At 36.6% G+C, this 22344-nt stretch overlaps 2 protein-coding genes across 4 annotated transcripts in view; one reads left to right on the forward strand and one right to left on the reverse strand.

The window, feature by feature from the left end:
• Positions 1-22344, reverse strand: part of LOC127872701 (uncharacterized) — a 436069-nt gene that overhangs the window by 375285 nt on the left and 38440 nt on the right. The gene's annotated exons all lie outside the window — the stretch shown is intronic.
• Positions 1849-5809, forward strand: LOC127872707 (uncharacterized). The gene is made up of 2 exons (XM_052416043.1): positions 1849-2119; positions 4758-5809. Exons 1-2 carry the CDS (start codon positions 1936-1938, stop codon positions 5771-5773), a joined length of 1200 nt encoding a protein of 399 aa, XP_052272003.1. The 5' UTR covers positions 1849-1935; the 3' UTR covers positions 5774-5809.

Genomic DNA, 22344 nt, shown 5'->3' on the forward strand with positions numbered 1-22344 from the left:
TCCAAAAATGTCAGTCAGGGTGAAAGAACACTACGTAAACTGATCGCAGGTCACTGATTCAGCACCTTGTAATTTGACAAAAAAGGAAAAATCGATTAATACCAGTTTGCACTTTTGTGGAAAACTATCTTACGGATATTTCGAAGATAGCCAACCTATCGCGATCGATGTCACAGCCAGTCCCTATTATCAGTTATAAGCTGTGCGCAAACCGTACAGGTATGGTTCTTGTAATTATTTACATTTTGGATATTTATTTGTTGTTTGTATTATTTTACTAAGGGCGTTAATTTATAGTTAATAATTCATGTTGGTTGTATTTGGATTTTATTGTAATAATCAATAACATTATATTGTTAACTCTACAGGATTATTCGGTATGTAAAAATTACGTAGACTTTATAATAACTGGACCACAAACTGATATAATATAACATATATTTAAATATATGCTTGTTATTGTTAGTTACTGAAATCCTATGTTTCTGAAAATTACTGTAGAAGTATTTTATTCCAAATGCGTTATGACATACTATTATAAACTGTGCGTGTAAATTCACATATATATATTATTTTAAAGGGATCTTTTCACGCTTTGGTAAATTTACAAAATTGAAAAAATTTGTTTCAGATTCGCAAATTTTCGTTTTAGTTATGATATTTGTGAGGAAACAGTAATACTTAACATTTACCATGGTCTAATATAGCCATTATATGCATATTTTGACGATTTTAAAACCTAAAAATTATAAAGCGTTGCAACGCGAAACGATTGAATAATTTGGAGAGTTCTGTTTTTGTCGTTAAATTTTGTGAAACTACGAAGATTGCTTATATAAGGTATAAAATACTTATACTGTGTATACTCGGCGGAATAGCTCAGTAGGCTAAAGCGTTTTTACTTCAGGACTCTGGCAGGACTCCAGGGGTCACTGGTTCGAAACCTGGTCCGGGCAATCTTCTTTTCCTTTTTTTAATTTTATTCTTGATTTTTTACTGGTGCTTTTACGATCCAATGTTTACATTTATCGATATAAAGCATTTAATGAATAAGTTAAAAAATGCCAAAATCTGTGAAAAGGCCCCTTTAATATATTATAAGATTTTCTTGTCTTGCTAACAGAAATAAAATTGGACTGTCTTGGCAAGATCGTTTGTTTTAAATCAATATCATCAAACCACCAGGCAAGGAATATATATATATTTAATAATTAGTGCTAAACACAGAAATAGAAATAACATTATATGAATAACATTAAGCGCACGAAACAAACATCGAAATATCCTAAAATATCCAAAAGATCCCGAGTAAGAAATAAAAGTTAATCGGTAGTAAATATATCGGATTAAACATGTAGATGCGTTTAATTGGACTGTAGCGGTGACATGTTTATGCGACGCACTGGGTATGTCTCATGCGTGAGTCAGAGAGCAACTAAAAAGGTTTCCGCAGTAACGTCCACCTGTTCCATTAACAATTGTGGATATACTCTATAAAGCTTTTTGACAGTGTGCATTTCGAAGGACAAAAACAACAACACACAAAACATACATTTCAATTGATTTGATATCAACTAATCACGAATTACCCGGTATATATTTTCGATTTGACAACTTTGAATCCAAAATCATTAACAACGCATCGATTTATAACAGTTCATGTAAAACGCATAATTACTATAGCATGCCCTAATGTATTTTATGGTAAGGTCGATGAGTATTTAAACCTGCTCATTTGAAAAAATGCCTATCCAGTTGTAATTGGAGAACAGAGAATAATGTCGCACAGCGTATTCCTACCTGTATTGACAATAATAGCTGGTCTTGTAATTTGACACTTTACCCGTTAGGTATAAACTTGATTGGTAAAGTTGGAAGCGCGATTTCAGCCTGTACAATGGAAATATTTAATTCAATATTTGTTTACATGTACAAATGATACGATCAACAAATAAGGATAAAATAGCGGTGTGTTGCTCTCGTGCAAGACAAATGTTTATCAGCCAACTAACTAGACCTTGTATAACATGGCGGAGAATTCAGATCAAGAAGAAAATCACTCTTGTGATCAGTACCGTTGTTTTGTTCTTCGTGTATTGGAAGTTTGGCACATTTAATGGTAAGTTTAAGGTTTTGTTTGCGCATATATACATATCTGTATTATATGATCACAGCTAAATGTTTAATTCGCACACAACCTAAAATATCTACTCATGTCGTCGTATTTTGAAAGCTGATCCTTAGCAAGCAGAGAATAAAAGTACAGTGTTCCATTGTCGCTGATTTAGATTTCAAATGTGGGCATACATGTGTTTATTGACGGAAGAAAGTAACCGTTGTGGATTTTGTACAGACTACTTCTCCGCGATGTTCAACCACGTAAATGTATACAATGTATATCAACAACAATGTTGCTGATTTTATATCACGATCGTAAATCAAATATGAATCGACATTATAGGCATGAAAAATAAGGGTGTGTCAAAACACAGGTACCCTTAAACCGACCTTATCATAGACCTTTGGCTTAAAGTGATATTATTGGCATCTATCAGTTGATAGGAGTCTATCGCAACCGTTGTTTATTTTTGGTGTTTTTACTTAATTCATATACACTTATATTTGTAATGCAGCATCAACATATCAAAACAATATCTCGGAAAGAAAAAAATAATGCATTTAAATATCAACCGTACTTTCGTTTTGACAAATGACGACAGAAATAATTCGATTTACGATGTGAATCTAAAATTGGTTTTAGTGCAGATTCGTTTATACGACACAACGACACTATTTTGTTTTACGGATCTATGTCGGTGTTTAAAATTAAATAATTGCTTAAAGTGATATTATGGACATTTTTCACTGTTGAATTGATCTTAAAAGAATTAACAGGTCAAAAGAATAAGTTAAAATATGGTTACTGACCAATTATTTGCAACTCATCTTGCTTCCAGTTGTTTATAAATATATATATATTATATTTGATATTTTACATGACTTGTGAGTCAAATAAGCCGACATGATCCGTAAAACAAAATACCGAACAAAACAAAATTGCCTTAGGTAGTCGGAAATACCCGACCCCGCATTATTTGAAATTACATTTTGCATGTTGATTAACATGTTCTCTTACCCTGGATTCGAGCCCGGGACCGCTGAGCACAAAAGCTAACGCTCTACCACTGCGCCGGGCACGCATCACGCTCTACCACTGCGCCAGGCACGCTTCACGCTCTTCCACTGCGCCGGGCACGCTTCAAATTGTATATGGACAATATGAGCCTTATTTTGGTGCTCAGCTTTTTTTCCGAAATATCACGGAAAAGAGTTACTTTTTTTTACCGACTTTGAATTATGATTGTCCATAAATGAACCAATATTTTAAAGATTTGCCTTAGTCGAGAGTGTTATAATGCACACATTCTTTTTTGAATGTATGAACATTATTATCAAAATCGTCCATTTACTCAACTGTGCACAAGTCTCTTTAATACCCGATTGAGAATCAGAGATTCCTTTAAGTTGGTCTTTTTTAACGTGTTTTTATATTGGTATATATTGGACATTGTCATGTAGCAAGATCTCTGTTGGCCTGATGAAACTGTATATCAATTATCCGAGAATAAGACCCTTTGATTTATTATAAGTCCAAATCAGGACAAAGGTAGGGTAAAAGTAAGGTCTATTAATATGGTTCGATAGTCAGTGGTGTAACACTGGGTAATTATTACAGAGGGCAATCCCTCCCGCAGCATCAAGATACATGGGCGTATATTATATACCATTCCTGTCATAAGTTTTTGATGTTTTTTGGCAAGTAACCTGAAAATAATATTTATTTTGTTCTGTCTGAAATAAGAAGCATTTTTAAATCACGGAAATGAAATGCATATTAATCAATACAGTTAGATGCACTTTGAAAGTGTGCAAAATTATCATTAAATCTATAGCCTAGTTAGCAAGTAATTTATTATTTTTCAAACGGTACCGCTTTTAAAACCGATTGTAGGATTTCTATACGTATACGTCAATTTCGACAAACACGATTATTTTTAAGTTTTAAAACGCAAAAAGACGGATTTCTACCTTGTAACCACAAGATATATTCTAATTGGCACAGATAAAATTAAATCTATAGCCTAGTTAGCATGTAATTTATTATTTTTCAAACGGTACCGCTTTGTAAACCGAAAGTAGGATTTCTAGACGTATAAGTCCATTTCGACAAACGCGATTATTTATAAGTTTTAAATTGCAAAAAAGACTGATTTCTACCTTGTTACCACCAAATATATTCTAATTGGCATAGATAAAATATATGTCTTATTTATATTTAAATTTACAATGCCATATAAGTTGTGTGGCTTGAAGGATAGATCTTTGTTCGTACAAGTTAAACAGATTTAAAATTGATTATCAACATTTCTGTTGTTTAAAGTTGAAACAGTAACACGAACGGTTTTAACAAATAAGAAAATCTTTTTTTTTAATGTCGTAACAGTCTTTCGATATTTCGCCATAAGCGGTGTTATTTTTTTTTATTAACCAACAACGGTTTATTTGTTTGATCCTATTTCAATAAATTTTTAGTGTACATTTAGAGACGAAATGTGGTACCAACTATAGCACGTTTAACTGCACGTGTATCGATTATTGTATATTACTGGTATAAGCCGCGTTTGTCATCAACCATTTGTTGCACTGAAGAATGTCCGATGTTTTGGTTTTAATTTATTGTATAATATTTATTTCAGAAAACATCGAAGGGAATCCTCTTCGCTACGCATCACACGAGCTCGACTCTAAGTATTTCCTCGAACCGCTTGTCACAGAGGATTTTCCTACGGTTATCGGACAGGCGCCTAAAATTCCGCACATTATCCACCAGACATACAAGAACGAGTTCATTCCAAATAAGTATATCCCGTTCATTAAATCCTTTGTTAAGTACAATGCCAACTGGACCTACATGTTCTGGACCGATGCCTCGGCCCGGAAGTTCATTAGCGACAGGTACCCGGATTTTCTCCCGGTCTGGGACAACTACGCAGAACCAATCAACAGGGCCGACGCGCTCAGATACTTCGTCTTATACGAGTATGGGGGTGTGTACGCGGACTTGGATTTTGAGTGCTTACGTCCCCTGGATAGGGTAACTATGAAGTATACAGCAGTATTTCCTCTGGAACCTTTCGAGCACGCCGTGTTTCGCCTACGCATTCCTTTCTGCGTCAACAACGCCATCATGATGGCGCAACCGAAGCACTCGTTCCTAAGGCACATTGTCTACACGATCTCCAGTTTTAGGCCGATGAAAGGGACGCTTGACGTAGCAGGACCGATATTTGTCACGACGCAGTACATGCTTTACAACAACTTCTCAGTCGGCGAATTTTACAAGGTCGCCGAGGACCATCAAGGGAGCTCACCGTATCACTACAAAGGGAGGTTACACGAGACGGATCCAAGAGCTGTATACGTTCCCAACACGCATTACTTTATGAACACTTTGGCGGAAAATTGGTTCAGCAAGTCCTACTGGCACTACAGACGAGTGTGCTCGAACCTCGATCCAACTTCCGGGACCCTAGAACGCAAGGCCTGCAACGAATTCAAGGCACGAGAGGACAGAAGCGAGCATGACCACTTCCGGTTTACTTATACCAGACATCACTGGTTTTTTACTCACAATACTTTGAACTTTTTACCGGACGTGACGAGATACACAAATATACAGAAAATAGTTCCGCATTTAGTGTTATACACTTGACATAAGATATATTATAATAAAAGATTTAAAAGTGTACCATTTGAATAACTATGTTCTGATTTGTTCAATTATTTCAATATACCGCCTCAGGGTTTTCAAGCTGTCAGTGTAATATTTGTTAGCAGTTTAGGTCAATATAAAATAAATTTCACACGACATCTTTGTACTTTGTGCAAGCATACAATAGTCTCTACAACCTATCACAGCACAGAGACTTGACTTGATTCGATGATAGCTTTATCAAATCTCTGCAGCCATTACAATTATACGGAATCGCGCCCTTCCTCCGTCAAGGGCGTCACACGACGCACGAAGCGACACACGATATTATGCGCGACACACGAAGCGACACAAGATATTGTGCGCGACACACGAAGGGACGCGCGAGAATGTACCCCGAAATATCGCCCTTGTGTAGGTAGCCCAAAAGGCGATATATCGTGGTAAATATCGCGTGTCACTTCGTGTATCGCGCAAAAATTCGTTTGTCGCTCCGTGTATCGCGCGAAATATCGTGTGTCGCTTTGAGTATTGCGCAAAATATCGCGTTTTCAAAAAAAATCAGAGGAGATTAAAGGGGGATATTTTACGTCATCAAGCATCGAGGGCAGCCATATTAATAATAAATGGTTAAAAATTATTGTAACACCGTTTCAGCGATACTAGTATTTGAACAGTACACTTCCTGTGTCGCGCAAAGTTTTAAAGGGACTGTCCAACAGATTAAAACGTCGTTCGACGCGAATCGATATTTTGGAAAACTACGAGGATTGCTTATATAGCTAAAAAATACCTGCATAATTGACGTGAGCGTGGATGGTCGAGTGGTAAAGTCGGGAGACATTTTACTCCAAGCTTCCATGACTCTAGGGGTCAGTGCTTCGAGCCCTGTGGAGGTTAACGTTCTTCTTCTTTTTTTAAATTGTATTCTTATTTTTACTGGAGATTTTTAGTTCAAATGTTTACATTTACCAATATAAAGCATTTAAAGCAGTTAATGGCAAGCTCATATATATATATTTACAGAATAGAAAAACGCAAGTAGAATGAAAATAAATGAAAGCATATAGGTCAGCCGGCAACAAATGAATCATCTGTACATATTTGAAATATGTATACGCGCGTTCTTCGAAAAGACCTGTTTTTTGTGCTTTGTCTGACATTGTTATTTGATTCCATTATTGATACATGTAGTATCGTGAATCATCGCGCTCATGCTTAGTAAATCGGTCTATATGGTTGAATATTTCTAATTAAATTAATTAAACCGGTACTTATCAAGCAAATGTTGAAAACCCATTAAGGATTTATGATTGACACACCAAACTAATATCGCCGAATATCTTCATTTAATATCTTTCTGATCAAAAAAAAATTTCAAGTGCATATAGTGAACGATTAATGTAACTAACCGCGAAATTACCTTGATACCTTAAGGGTTGGACTGCAATGCATTAAAGTACGGTAACGATTCCACTGCTGGAACGACGGCTTGTTAAACTTGAGACATTTACATGTTTAACGGTCAATTTATAAACCAATTTCAAATATTTTCGTAAAAAACGTACATCAGTTTATTGAACAACATTACTTACATGATCTAAAATTTATGAGTGCTCAGAGTGCAATATCGTAGTAATTACCAAATATGAGAGCACATACTTTAAGTACAAGCGTTCTAGCGCTGACAATGTTCTAAATATAAACGACAAACACAAACTGTATTTATGGCGAGAGTTGAGTGTGAAACTGCTCTTTCTATCAAGCCTTATCGCCGCCTGTAAGTATAATAGCAAAATGGTGCTTTAGATGTTAGTTCTCAAAATTTGCGCCCCTTACTGCGTTGAGATGTATATTGCATTAGATAAAATTTGAATGCTATTAATGGGACTTCTTCAAATATAGACACAATGTTTAATAATTATTGCTAAGTATTGGGTCTGATTGGATATGTGTAAAAATAATTTAATAATGGCATTTTAGGCGTATCAACATTCGCATGGTGTAATGTTCAATTATGAATTTTCTACAGGGTCGTAAGTCCTTCTTATACATGTAATAACATCAATAAAACGATCAATATAACAAGGGTATTCATGTCATATATAAAATATGCATTTTAAGTAAGGAGGACTTTTAAAAGATGATTTCCAAATACTTAACAGTATATTGTACTGTATATGTTACTTTCGGTGTCAGTACCCGGATATACAGGAAGGTATCATAAACTGTTTTCATGCTAAGTTAATTAAAAACAAAAAAATACTTTACATTGCTTTTAAACTAATTAAATGTACACATGACTCAACCGTGAACCGTTTTACATTCGAGGCCTCGTTCTGGGAAAGCCGGGCTTATTGCATGTGTGTAAGTGTCCTACAAGACTAGTGTTTACAGTCCGCACCGCCTAATCAGGGACGACACTTTCCGGTTTCATGGAATATTTCGTTTAAAGGAAGTCTCATCTAAACAAAAATCCAGTCTATTCGGAAAGTGTCGTCTCTTATTAGCCCGTGGGGACTGCACATTTATAGAGCCCAGTTTGCCTAAAACGAGGCTCATATTTCAGTGCGGGTAGACAAACTAAAATTAACATGCTAAAACTGTCTTACTTTAGTATTCGCTTTCGTGTACTAGTATTTCCACGTTTGAGTCCTCCCTGCATCCACCTTCAACGTCATCATTGAGGGATGAATGTGACACGGAAGTTGCGGAAGCATGTCGTCTGGGTGCCGAGCATACGGTGGCGCCATATTTACATTCATTGACATGGACGTTGCCACCGACACGGTTCGGTTGTTTAACATATGTAAGATTTAAGCTCAATACAGGCAACGGCAGAACGTTTGCTTTTTAAGTTTGTTGACGTCTTCACGTCAGACTCGTACTGCTACCGAATGAAGGTGAGTAAAATGTCATACTATAGTGTAAGTAACGCAGTGATGTTGCCATCTATTTATAGTATGGATTTAAAAAAACGAGTAATTTATCTTTTAAATGCAATGTTCTCTATAAAATAAATTGTAATGTTCAACATTGATTTATCTTAATATTAACGAATTGAAATGACATATTATAACCGACGCAAATTTAATAAATGCTGTTGGTGTGTGTAAAACATTTACAACAGAAAAAAACTTCGGATGAAAGTAGAGCGATAACGAAACAGGTTTTTAAATGCCTGGATAAACAAAAAAAATGTACCGGGATTTTTGTTATAGTTTCAAGTTTTTTTATTGAGAATCGGCAAAACGCCTTTGGCCATCTACAAACAAATAAACACAGTATAGTCAAAGTGCATCAATACATTACAAATACAGTCAAGTAAATAAACATATACTACAATGAAACATTTCAAACATCATGTACAAACGTGTGTATATTGAAAACAACTAATAGTAAACAAAAAGTACATAGACAATATTTTAAGGGTTTTATACAATATTTAATGAGAAGCAGCAAATACTTCTAATTTTTCCTCACGGAGTTTCATGGCGTCGGTAAGGAATCTGGCAACATTGTTAATGACTTGAGTATTTTGACAAGATAGTATATTTTTAAATTTCGCAAGATTTGGCCAGTTTGTTCGGATAGAAGACTTTGTTCGTAGATCTTTATATATTGGGCAAGTTAGAAAGAAGTGATATTCGGACTCAACAGTGTTTGAATTACAAAGTTTACATTTGCGTTTATCTCTGGGTATGTTATTATATCTACCCGTCTCTATTTCTAATTTATGGGCGCTAAGTCTAAATCTTGATAATTGTTGTTTATGATTTTAACTATTAATGCAGTCTAAATATTTTTCATAGGCGAATTCAGTCTTGAACATTCTGTAGTATTCTAATTTCGGTTGGTTGTAAATTGTATCGTGCCAATTTTGGATATATTGATCTTTTAATCTCTGGTTAATTTCATGAGAATGATTAACATTGTTATTTAAATTATTGAAAAACATTCCGTTTCATTTTTGTTAAACATGTATATAAAAGATGCCGTCGGTTACCAAAGAAAGCTTGACATTTAAACATAATCTGTAGAGTCTTTTTGGATTGAAGTTTGCTTTCTTAAAACAGAACGTTTTTTTATCTGTTTAGTAATTTCGCCGCAAAGTTAATGATTTAAGATTTTGAAAACACTTAGATGTTTGTGAAAATATGTTTGCGCGTACGAAGGCCACACAATGACAATTATACTACAGGAACGTGCTTAATGTTTTATGTTTGTTGAGATGCACATAATGCCTGTGATAGAGGTGAGAACTTTACCATGAGCGGTAATTTAGAGCATAGAATTCGATTTCAGTTTTAGATCGTTTTATCATTTCATAAGTGGACACATACAAAAAACTTTTACGATTACAAAACTAAATGACGTTAATTGCAGCAATGTGTTAATTGTATCTGATCTTTGTCGATTTAATAACACATAATATTTTATTTTAGTTTTTAATGATTAACATGTAGCATTTTACATAATATTCACATATTATAAACAGACATCAATCTAAATGCAAATTATAAGATCTTTTCATTTCAATCGAACAGTTTATAATTCACAGAAATTCTCCACTAATTCAGACACACATTAAATAGATTACCGTTTATTAAACAATCCGCTATTGTTAAAATTAACATAAAACTTACAGAGCAAATTTGCAATTCTTTTTAAAGACTTTGGAAGAAAATACGGGCTCGGACATTACTGTCTCATTTATGGGGAATAGCTATTTAAATTATTTTTTTAACTTAATGCGTTTCTAAGTCAACTGTGTTTGTCTAAGACATTATTTTATATTAACCATTGTTTATGGGTCTATAAAGATGTATCTTGTGTTCTGATGCGTATCAATCAATATAGCCAACGTTTCATAACCAAAAATTTTTGTTTCCTTAGAAACAACAAAAATACCGTTTTTTTCGATTTCAAATGCATTCTCATTTTGACTATGTTGCTGTAAATGGCGGTACTTTTTTGTTGTTTACTTAACATTTTAGCAACGATACGTGTGTTTAACTTTTCTAGAAATTCGGATATTCACCAATACATACCATGGCAGATACTAGAATTATCTTCAATCAACTGTGACATTTACCATCCGATCACTGGGATATTAGTCGTCCGTTTTACGTTGGGCGCAGTATGCTGGCACGGCACAGAATTTCCCCATTTTTAGGCACCTAGTACCCATTTATACTCCTGGTGAAGAGGAACACGCTTGGGATTAATGTTTTGCTCAGGTAAATTTCGTGGTCTGAGCGGAAATCGAATCAGGGACCTGCCGATTCCTAGACGAGCATCCTACCACTTGTAGACGGTTCAGCGGTATGCTATGTAAATAATGGATCCTCCAAGTACGTCACGGTTTTCAGCGGCTTAGCCAAGCGCACAATCGAGCCGAATAGAGTCCGATTATAGTATCAAATGGCTATATATACATTTTGGGTGCGTTCTTTGTGTTGTCATGTATGTTTGTTACTATGAGGCAGCATGAGATTTTATCACACGCTTTATATGCCCTACGATGGGGTTGTGGTGATAAAGCGGAAAACCCCAAGAGGGACACGTACACATGTATAGGCTTGTATTTTCGTAGATCCGCACATAAATGGTTAATGATACAATCGAGACTCTACGAATTTTTTACGGCATCATTAAACTCGATGTGTGTTTTTTTGTCAATATCTATCACGAATACGGCGTTCGTTCGAACAACTGTGCTTCGTACACAGCGCTTAATTGTTGTGCTAAGTGTAACTCTTGCGGTCGACCATGCAACAGTCACTAGGTGCATAAGTGCAATCGAGTTTTCTTATCGATGTTTGTTTTAATAAGTGAATTTATTCAAAGTATGGTCATTTTGTGACGGTGATATAAATGAAGTCCATAACTGAACACCTGTTGGGACCATTTAAAATGCTTTTATAAACATTATATAAGCGAAACAATAACGCCGTACGTTTTTCGAGGTCTTAAATGTCTTAAACATATTGAAATATGGCACTTATATTCGAATAATTTGTATCACGTTGACTAGAATGTCTTTAAATATCCAGGAAATGAAATAGTAATTAATACCGACGTATACGAATTTGATTTAATCTAAGCAACTGTCGAAGTATACACAACTGCATATGCATGGTTTGTGCCTAAAGGCGTCTTTAATTTTGTGTTAATCTGCAATTTGCAATACACTGCAATCTGATTTTCATAGCATTTGTTTTTTGTCCGCAAATGTAAGCTGAATCAGCTTCCTAGTCGTGCCGCAGCGTGGCTACGACGCAATATATTTACCCCCGCCCCACCCCAACACCTCAAATGCTTAACAGTAAATCTAAAGAAGGAATATAGCCATTGCTCGTGAACCCAGTAGACGGTGACGGTGCAGTGGAACGTTCTGTGTGTCGCGCATTCACGCTTAACGTGCTATGCCGGGACTGGCCATCCGACCATATTGGTTTTAATGCAAAGCATAAATCCATTCATATTTACAGTGCGAATTTTTTTTCGCAAAGCGTACAGCAGTGAAACTAGAACTAGGGGACACTTCGATGAGAATCGTACTAGGCTACAACACTGTTATCGATAGTGTGTCTGTGTATAGCGGTACTGTATATGTCGACGTAGCTCTCGGCAAATTTGTGTAAAGGGTTCGTGTGAAGGGCTGTAATAATGACGCAGAACAATATATCAAAGATATATAAGGTGTTTATGTTCTGGCGGTCAAGTGGCAAATGCCTACATTAATCACCATTATTTTACAACAATAACAGTAATAGCATTTATGACAACATGGCAATATTGTAATACAATGAATACAATAAATACAGTTAATACAATACATACAATACATACAATACATACAATAAATACAATAAATACAATAAATACAATAAATACAATCAATACAATCAATACCTTACGTTGCATTTAATTAAAACAGAGATTATTAACAATACAAAGTTTAAAGTTTATAAATTGATTTATCACTAACCTGTAATAATGACGCAGAACAATATATCAAAGATATATAAGGTGTTTATGTTCTGGCGGTCAAGTGGCAAATGCGCGGTTACTTGCGCTTTCCACTTGACCAACGCCGCGAACCAATCATGCGTGTAATAGGCTTAGTGATAAAACTGGTTAGGTTGTTAGCTGAACTGTAGTAACTGTTTGAAAAGAATTCAGGTTAATATTAAAATAGATAGATATTGATTTCGTATGATGAGATATTGTAAAGAAATAAGGATTTCGTAAATTTACTCTATGACATACTTCCCCTGCCCATAAAATAAGTCTCCTGACTTATACTTAAACGCAACGCATATACCTCAATACTTCAACGCTAAAATATTATTTATTTATTTTAAATAATAATCATACATGAATAATAACATAACGTTGTTGCATCAATACGGCTACGGAATGCACGGTTAAGAAAATATGTTTCGCGGTAATATCCTAGATATCACGAACGCTCACGAACATTGGACATTGCGGACTGCATAACAGTTTAACTGCAACATCTATCAGAAGTATACTATTTGACTAATCTAACGACTACAAAGGCATGCATTATTGCTACCAATACAGTCTGAACAATATTAGTAACAATCACCACCTACTCATGCAGCACCCATATATTTGTTTGACTATATATGCGTAAATACTGTGAATATCTCTGTACAATTTAAAAATCATTATACATGAATTTGATGAATACAGCTCTAAAGTAATAATTACACAACTTATATATAGAAATAGAGTAATTCGCAGCTGAGAGCGTGTAATAAAACGATTGACTGGCATCCATAAATAACAACAGTCATAAGAACAATAATGGCAAGTGCATAAATCCCAATAATGTTTAAAATCACATTAAAAATCACAGTAAAAAGTTATGCCACAAAGTCGCCTGTCGTCATCCAAAGCGGCTTCTTCCGTTTCCGCTGTGGTCTGGCAACCTTCCCTTCTTCGACATCAGTGTCTGATCCGGACGCTTCTAATGTTGATGGCGCCTGTTGTTCTTTATGACACGGTGTTGATGGCTCTAACAACCCATCGGTTACTGTCATAAACGGGAGTAACAGATTCCGGTGCAGCCTCTTAGTCTTCGTGAATCTTGCTCCTTCCCGTTTAACCTCATAAACAGGTGTGTCTGGGTTGGGCTGTGCTACAATCACGTATGGCTGGTGTTCCCAGCGATCGGCCAACTTCTGCTTTCCCCGGAGAGCAACATTACGCACGAGGACAATGTCGCCAGGTTGAAGTCGAGTAGATCTAGCTGATTTGTCATAGTGCTTCTTGTTCAACAGCCCCGAGGACCTAGCATTCTGGCGCGCCCTATCATAAGACTCGCTGAGTCGTTTTCGGAGCTTTGCAACATACTCCGTATGTTGTTTGTCGGCAATGTCCTCTGTAGGAAGCCCTAGAAATGCATCTATAGCCAAACGTGGATGCCTGCCAAACATCAAAAAGTGCGGAGAAAACCCCGTACTTGTGTGATGAGTTGAATTATAGGCATGCACCAATGTTGGAATATATGACTTCCAATCAGCCTTTTGATGCTCTTCCAAGGTACCTAACATGCCTAGTAGAGTCTGGTTGAACCTCTCTGTTTCGCCGTTGCCCATTGGATGATAGGGTGTGGTTCTACTTTTGTCCATACCTGAAATCTGACACAATTCATTGATTAGAGCAGATGTAAAATTTGCGCCTTGGTCAGAATGCAACCTAGCAGGAAAACCATAGTGAGCAATAAACTGATCAAACAATACTTTAGCTGTTGTTTTAGCCGTTTGATTGCGTGTTGGATACGCCTGTGCATACCGGCTAAAATGATCAGTAATGACAAGAACGTTTTCAAACCCGCCTTTTGAACGCTCCAACGACAAATAATCAATGCACACGATCTCTAACGGTGCTGTCGACTCAATAGGCTGAAGTTCAGCGCGCTCTGGGTGGCGTTTTCTACGAGTGCAGCGACCACATTGTTTCACCTTTTCGGCAACAAACGCATCTAAACCAGGCCAGTAAAATCGCTCCTTCATCAGGCTAGTGGTACGATCCCTACCCTGGTGTCCGAGGTCATCATGGAGACATCTAAACATATCGTCCCTGAGATGTTCGGGCACAACAATCTGTGTTCGGTGAACATCATTGACCTTCGCCCTGCGATATAGAACACCGTTTTGTACAACCAATTTGTCCCACTCTCTAGCATAATGTTTGCAACTATCCTTCGAAGAAGGTCTATTGCCACTGAGAATGTGACAGACAAGTTCTTTCAGCTGTGGATCATCCGATTGAGCCTTGATCCAGTCCTTGTTAGAAAGACTATATGATTGAAGAAGATCTTCCGGTATATCTTCAGTTCGATCATTCAAAGGTGGCTCATTTCCTGGCGAAACCAAGGTTTGGTAAATCGGAATGTTGACCTCGGCAGATGTACATATGGCGCCCATGACCGATGGTGAAATGCGACTTAGTCCATCCGCATCGTTGTTGTTCTTCCCCTTCCGATAACGAATGCTGAAGTCGTAAGCTGCCAGAGCCGCGATCCATCGTTGTCCCGTTGCATCGAGCTTCGCTGATGTCGTCACATAGGTGAGAGGGTTATTATCCATAACAACCTCGAATTTCCCGCCGTACAAGTAGTCGTGGAATTTTTCACACACGGCCCACTTGACAGCGAGGAACTCGAGCTTGTGAGCCGGATAATTCCGCTCGGCCTTGGTAAGGCTTCTGCTGGCGTAAGCCACTACTCGGTCCTTTCCGTCTTGCTTCTGATACAGCACAGCTCCGAGTCCTGTACCACTGGCGTCAGTGTTCAACATAAATGGCAAGGTGTAGTCAGCATACGCAAGGATTGGTGGATTTGACAGTTTCTGTTTCAAAGCATCAAACGCGTCTTGTTGGCTGGCTTCCCATCTGAACTTGGGTTTGGGAGTTTTCTTTACTGTCTTCTTAGTTGAAGTTCCCAGCAACAAATCGTTCAGTGGTCTGGCAACATTTGAAAATCCTTTGATAAACCGCCGGTAGTAGCCAGCAAAGCCTAGAAATTTTCTGACATCTTTTAAACTTTTAGGGACAGGCCAGTTTTGGACGGCTTCAACCTTTTGTGGATCAGCCTGGATTCCTTCTGCTGACACCACATGACCCAGATAAGTTGTTTTGGTCTTGAAAAATTCACACTTTTTAGGGTTAACTTTAAGATTGTATTGTGCAAGACGAGAAAACACGGAATCAAGTCGATCTAGATGGGAGTCTATATCCGAAGAAAAAACAACGATATCGTCTAGGTAGATTAAGCAATCTTTCAGGTTCAGATCACCCATGCAACGTTCCATTAATCTCTGAAACGTTGCCGGGGCATTACAGAGTCCAAAAGGCATTCTGGTACATTGAAAGAAACCAACTCCTGGAACTTGGAACGCTGTTTTCTCCTTATCATCGTCTTCCAATTCAATTTGCCAATATCCAGATTTTAAATCAATCTTTGAAAAATATTTCGAGCCAGCAAGCATGTGTAGAGTATCCTCAACTTTTGGAATAGCATATGCATCTTTCTTAGTTCTAGAGTTTAATTTTCTAAAGTCTATGCAGCATCTTAGGGATCCGTCCTTCTTTCTCACAACAACAATATTCGAAGACCAGGGGCTTTTCGATTCTTTGATGGCGCCGATTTCGATCATTTCCTGAAGATGTTCCTTTACTTCGTTGAACAGATGAGGTGGTACCCGTCGGTATGGTTCCTTGAATGGAGTTTCATCTGTCAACTCAATTTTATGTTTAACTTCGGCTGTATGTCCTATGTCAATTTTCGACTTTGGAAAAATTGTTTCCCATTTCTTGAATAGGTTCAACACTTTACTTTTCTGCTCCTCTGTTAACTCCGAATCCTCAATATCAACCCCGAAGTCACGATGTGGTTCGTTGTTTTGAATGTTGTAAACGTTCACCTCTTCATTTTCAGCGTCACTTTTCTCGCAAAGCGGAAAGGACCGTAATACATTCACCTCTTCAAGGTTACAAAGAACACTTTTACTTTCGATCCTGATTGTCTTGGCCGATAAATTACAAACTCTCACAGGTACTCTTGCTGTTTTCCCTGGATTCTTTAGGCTCACTACTCTCGGACAAACGCTGAAAGCTGTAGGCAGGTCACCGGTTTCTGTAACAGCTGCTTCAATCAAATCTGACTTCCTTACAAAACCAGTGATGGTCTTAGTCTCCAATGGATGAAGAATGACGGTCTTCGTAGCCTTTACCTGACCTACTATTGGTGATAGCATGGCATCAAACGCTATTTTCCATGACTTAGGAAACTCCTCACTCTGCATTTCAAATTCTTGCCTGTACTCTCGCAACAGATTTGTTCCAACAATGGCTGGCACTTAAGAATTAAATTCAGTGTCCTTTACTATTAAAACTAGCATTTGAGACTGCCGCGATGAACACGGTAATTTTACAGCTACTTCTATATAGCCTGTGTATATAATTGCCGTTCCATTGGCTCCCGTCAACTGGATTTTAAAATCGGTCAATGGTAGAAGTTCTGGTTTTGGATCCATTGTATTGTAGTAGCTTTCAGACAAAGTAGTGACCATTGATCCCGTATCAATTAAAGCTTTCGTCTCTTTGCCTTCAATGATTACTACTCCTTCGTTTGAAGCGCCTATCAGCCTTTCTCTAAGGTTACTTGCTACTCTCGTAGGGCTTTTTACTTCTGCTTCGCTTCCATCGTGCCCTGCCGTGAAAGCGCTTTCCCGTTTAAATGACTCTGTTTGTTTTCTGCTGTTGATTCATTTTCTGGGTTATTATATCGATTCTGTTCTCTATTTGGATATGCACCTCTTCTATAGCCTCCTCTATAATAACGCCCTCTATTGGTGTGTCTATTCTGTCTCCTATCCTGGTCACTCGACTTTGTCGCTTCGTATGATTCATATTCTCTCTTCCCTTCCAGATTACGCTTCTTCATATTACTCATTTCAGCTTCAATGGTTTTAAGCCTTTCTAGCATCTCATCCAGAACTTTCAATCTATCATCCGTTGATTGCTGATTAACAAGTGTGTTTCCTGTTGCATTTACTGGATTATTTTCTTCCTCTTCTAGTCTCGTTTTTCTTTTTAACTTTTCAAAACTATCATTCGATTCGTATGAAACTCTCGTTGCTGATTTCAGTTGTTCAGAGTTCAATCCTCTCCAAAATCTTTCCTTTAACTTATTATCTCTCTTACGTTCCTCTATTTCCCCTTTGTTAACTGCCTGTTGAAAAAGAGCTTCTAGTCTTATTCCCCATGCAGAACATGATTCTGTTTCATTTTGTTTTGCCGAGTAAAAATCTTGTACTATTCTTTCACCAGACTTTACTTCTCCAAAATTCTCAGTCATTTTAGCGATAAGCTCCTCTGCTGACTCAGATGGTTTGATTGTTAATAGTATCCTACGAGTATCACCTTTCAATGAGTTCCTTATAGCTTGTGACACTGCGTAATCCGAATACAGTCCCGTCCTCATCATACAAACAGCTTCAAGCTTCCACTCTTCAAAGTTCTTGCCATCAAAGCTCGGCAATGTTGGAATTCTTGTACTCAACTTAATTTGATCATTTGTTGTCACTTCCCTTATCATATAATTATCATTCTTCTGTTGTACTTTATCTTTAAGAACGCGTTCTTTCTGTTTCAACACCTCTAATCTTCTATTCATATCATCATATTTCATTCTTCTTACAGCTATTTCTCTATCCAGTAGTTCATTTCTACTCCGCTGCTGAAGCAATGCCCTTTCCTGTAACTCAAGCTGTTCTATGTTTCGTAGTAACTCTTTCTCAGCCTGACGTTTTCGTTCAAATTTATTTTCTAAAACAAGCCTCTGTTCAAGCATCATTCTGTGGCTCCTTTCCTCATCTTCTCGACTTTTCATCAACTGACAATTCTTTATTTCATACTTCTCAGATTGGCTTCTTATTTCTGCATATTCATTTTGTACTCTCCTTATATCCTCTTTTAATTCATATTTATGTGCACTCCCTGTCTCATTTCTACTCAATCTTGTGTCGACTACTCTGTTGCTAAGACGTTCTTCTATTCCTGAATTTCTATCCGCCACAATTGAAGAATTGTCCCTAATTCTTGTGTGAATGTGGTCTGCACTTGAGACATAAGTTTTATCTTCACGTTTACGGTCTTCGTACTTCAATTCACGCAATGTTACATCAAGTTTTCTCATGTGCTCATCCAAGTAACGTAGAGAATCTGGCGTGTTACCATTTAATTGTGTTTCAAAACAATCTGTTGACTTTTCATTCATTAATATATGTTCAACGCCATTGATTGACTCTTCTTGTAAATAATCATCGATCGTGTTCATATTTGAAACTATGCTGTCCTGTTCATCTGATAATTCACTCCGTAATTCTCTCTCAATCCTCTCTTTTATTCTCCTTTCCTTTAATTCTTGCTCCTCTTTCAAAATTTCTTCCCGTATACGCTCTCTCCTGATGCAGCGTAACTCTCTTTTACTTATTGCCTGTGCCATTCTCAATACAAAATATGTATAAAAAGCAAATATTTGTAATATTTATAATGGTAAAACTAATATAATTAAATGATTATAATATACAAGCAAATAAATAATCACACAATGAACAAACACTTTCAATATAACACTTTATTTTAATTCTGTGCTCAATTAAATACACAATATTTATATAGGATAATATGTAAGGGGCATAACCACAATTAATCAATTGAGTCAAGGGAAACAACTGCCGCAAGACGTTCAAATGCACAATCACTCCATGCGACCTACTCCTATAATACCCATTGATGTTCTTTTAACCAGTCCCGATATTAAACAACTATAATTATCTCGCCTACTCAACCTCTTTAGAAAGACAAATTTGTGACAAAACTAAACGACTTTCACTTTCCCGAGGACTAATCCTCCTTACTACTAGAATTTAACTAATTACCGCTATACTTCTAATTCTAAACTACACCGACTATGCTATAACAACTACCCATCAATAAATGCATGTGTGCAGCGCGCTCGATAATCCGCTCTATACTCGGAACGAACGACGATTGGTATCGCACGTTTACATTTTGTTAAAATGTCGCACGCACCGATTGTTTACTTTTGAAATACTGCTCAGTATTTCAATTTACTTGCGAACGCTTTCCGATTAAAATCGCGCGTAACCTTGCAAGGATTTCTTGAGCATAGTTGTGTTCAATATTCAGTGATCAATAGACATAAAAACACGGACCAATAAGAACTAGAAGTTTGACAGGGGTTAATAATTAGTTTATGAGTGGTTATTATCGTGCAACACGACTTTATTAGTTGTGATTATACTAGATTTATATATAATAAAAATATATAACACTTAAAATGACTAATACACTTATCTCTCTCTCTCTCTATCTATATATCCAGCTATTTAAATTTCACAGTTTGAACAGAGTTTTGCAATTTATATAAGTAATTACATTCAATACCTGATAAAACTAAAATGTATATTTCATTTATAGAGCTAGTGAGAATTTTGTTTGCTAATATACTAAATTTTTTTTTTTTAATTAAATCCAATACAATTTAATCAAAAATGGAGTTATTTTAAAGCTGAGTGCAAATGAAATAAACAAAATTCTTACCAGTTCATCCAATTATCCGTCCACATATCTTAACACATGATAAAACAAAACAATAAAACAATGTTAAAACTCACGACCGGAAACAGTTAGTGTTCACACTTCCAGCTAAGTTGGAAGCACATCAAAGTCACTGTCACATCCAACGGCGATCAACGATGCTGCGAAGGATCCTTTTGATGAAAAAGTTTAATACACTCGCGAGTGGAAAGTTCAGTTTGGGCCCTGGTTAACGATGTGTACACGTGACAATGTTTATCAACAACACGGTTTCCCGTGCATGTGTGGATATAATATCCAATCAGACGCGTCTGTCTGTGATGACGTAGTTATACGATGAAGCTAGGGTATCCCGAGGATTCCGTCCAGCTGGCATATGTGTAAACTGGTTTGTTTACAAAACTGTGTAAATGGCGACAAGATGTCGTCGTCTGTGTGTAACAGCGGCCTTCACTCCCGAACGTTGGGCGCCATTGTCGACGTAGCTCTCGGCAAATTTGTGTAAAGGGTTCGTGTGAAGGGCTGTAATAATGACGCAGAACAATATATCAAAGATATATAAGGTGTTTATGTTCTGGCGGTCAAGTGGCAAATGCCTACATTAATCACCATTATTTTACAACAATAACAGTAATAGCATTTATGACAACATGGCAATATTGTAATACAATGAATACAATAAATACAGTTAATACAATACATACAATACATACAATACATACAATAAATACAATAAATACAATAAATACAATAAATACAATAAATACAATAAATACAATAAATACAATCAATACAATCAATACCTTACGTTGCATTTAATTAAAACAGAGATTATTAACAATACAAAGTTTAAAGTTTATAAATTGATTTATCACTAACCTGTAATAATGACGCAGAACAATATATCAAAGATATATAAGGTGTTTATGTTCTGGCGGTCAAGTGGCAAATGCGCGGTTACTTGCGCTTTCCACTTGACCAACGCCGCGAACCAATCATGCGTGTAATAGGCTTAGTGATAAAACTGGTTAGGTTGTTAGCTGAACTGTAGTAACTGTTTGAAAAGAATTCAGGTTAATATTAAAATAAATAGATATTGATTTCGTATGATGAGATATTGTAAAGAAATAAGGATTTCGTAAATTTACTCTATGACATATAACCATTCCATTCATACCTATTTTACTCTTAATTGTTTTTCCACTCTACGAAAATAATGCCCGGGTCACATTATTTTAAATTACTATATTGCTTAGAATTTCTAATCCGAAACCCATTTTATAAACCATCATTACAAATATTTATAAAATAATATTATATTTTGATTATGATTTACTGTAAGCCGTTTATATGCCAATTTTACGTAAAAACCAGGGGCTTCGGATGCAAATTGAACTTGGGCGGCTTAGGGGGTGGGTATGGAAGGGGTTATCCCCCACCCGTTGGTGGGGGTCCGGAAATTCCCCCGGATTGTTTTTTCAAATTTTAGCATGAAATGGCGCATTCAGGTGCGTTGTTATGCCTGAGACCCGGCCTTATACATGTCTATTGCAGGCATATTCTGAATGACAACAGTTGTGACAGACAGACGGACGATGGAGAAGTGATCTCTGTATGTCGCAGTTTGTAATGTGTAGCATGCGACACAACTAAAGGGATCACGTGGGTTAAAAGAACGTTCTTCGGGATGTTTTTCCTCGAAATTCCGTTTTGGAAATTTGAAATTCTTTGGTTGGGTGCGAGTAGACATATTAAAATGACACAAAAAAGTGGTAACGAAATTAAATAAGTTTTTTAGAATTATCGATTTAAGTTGAGTTATTACAATTAATTCAGGTATCTTGAGGTATCTTTAATATTATGATAATTATTACTACTGGACATCGGCACATTTGTTTCATGTCATA

This window comes from Dreissena polymorpha, chromosome 3, assembly GCF_020536995.1.
Source record: "Dreissena polymorpha isolate Duluth1 chromosome 3, UMN_Dpol_1.0, whole genome shotgun sequence".
Lineage (NCBI taxonomy): Eukaryota > Metazoa > Mollusca > Bivalvia > Myida > Dreissenidae > Dreissena > Dreissena polymorpha.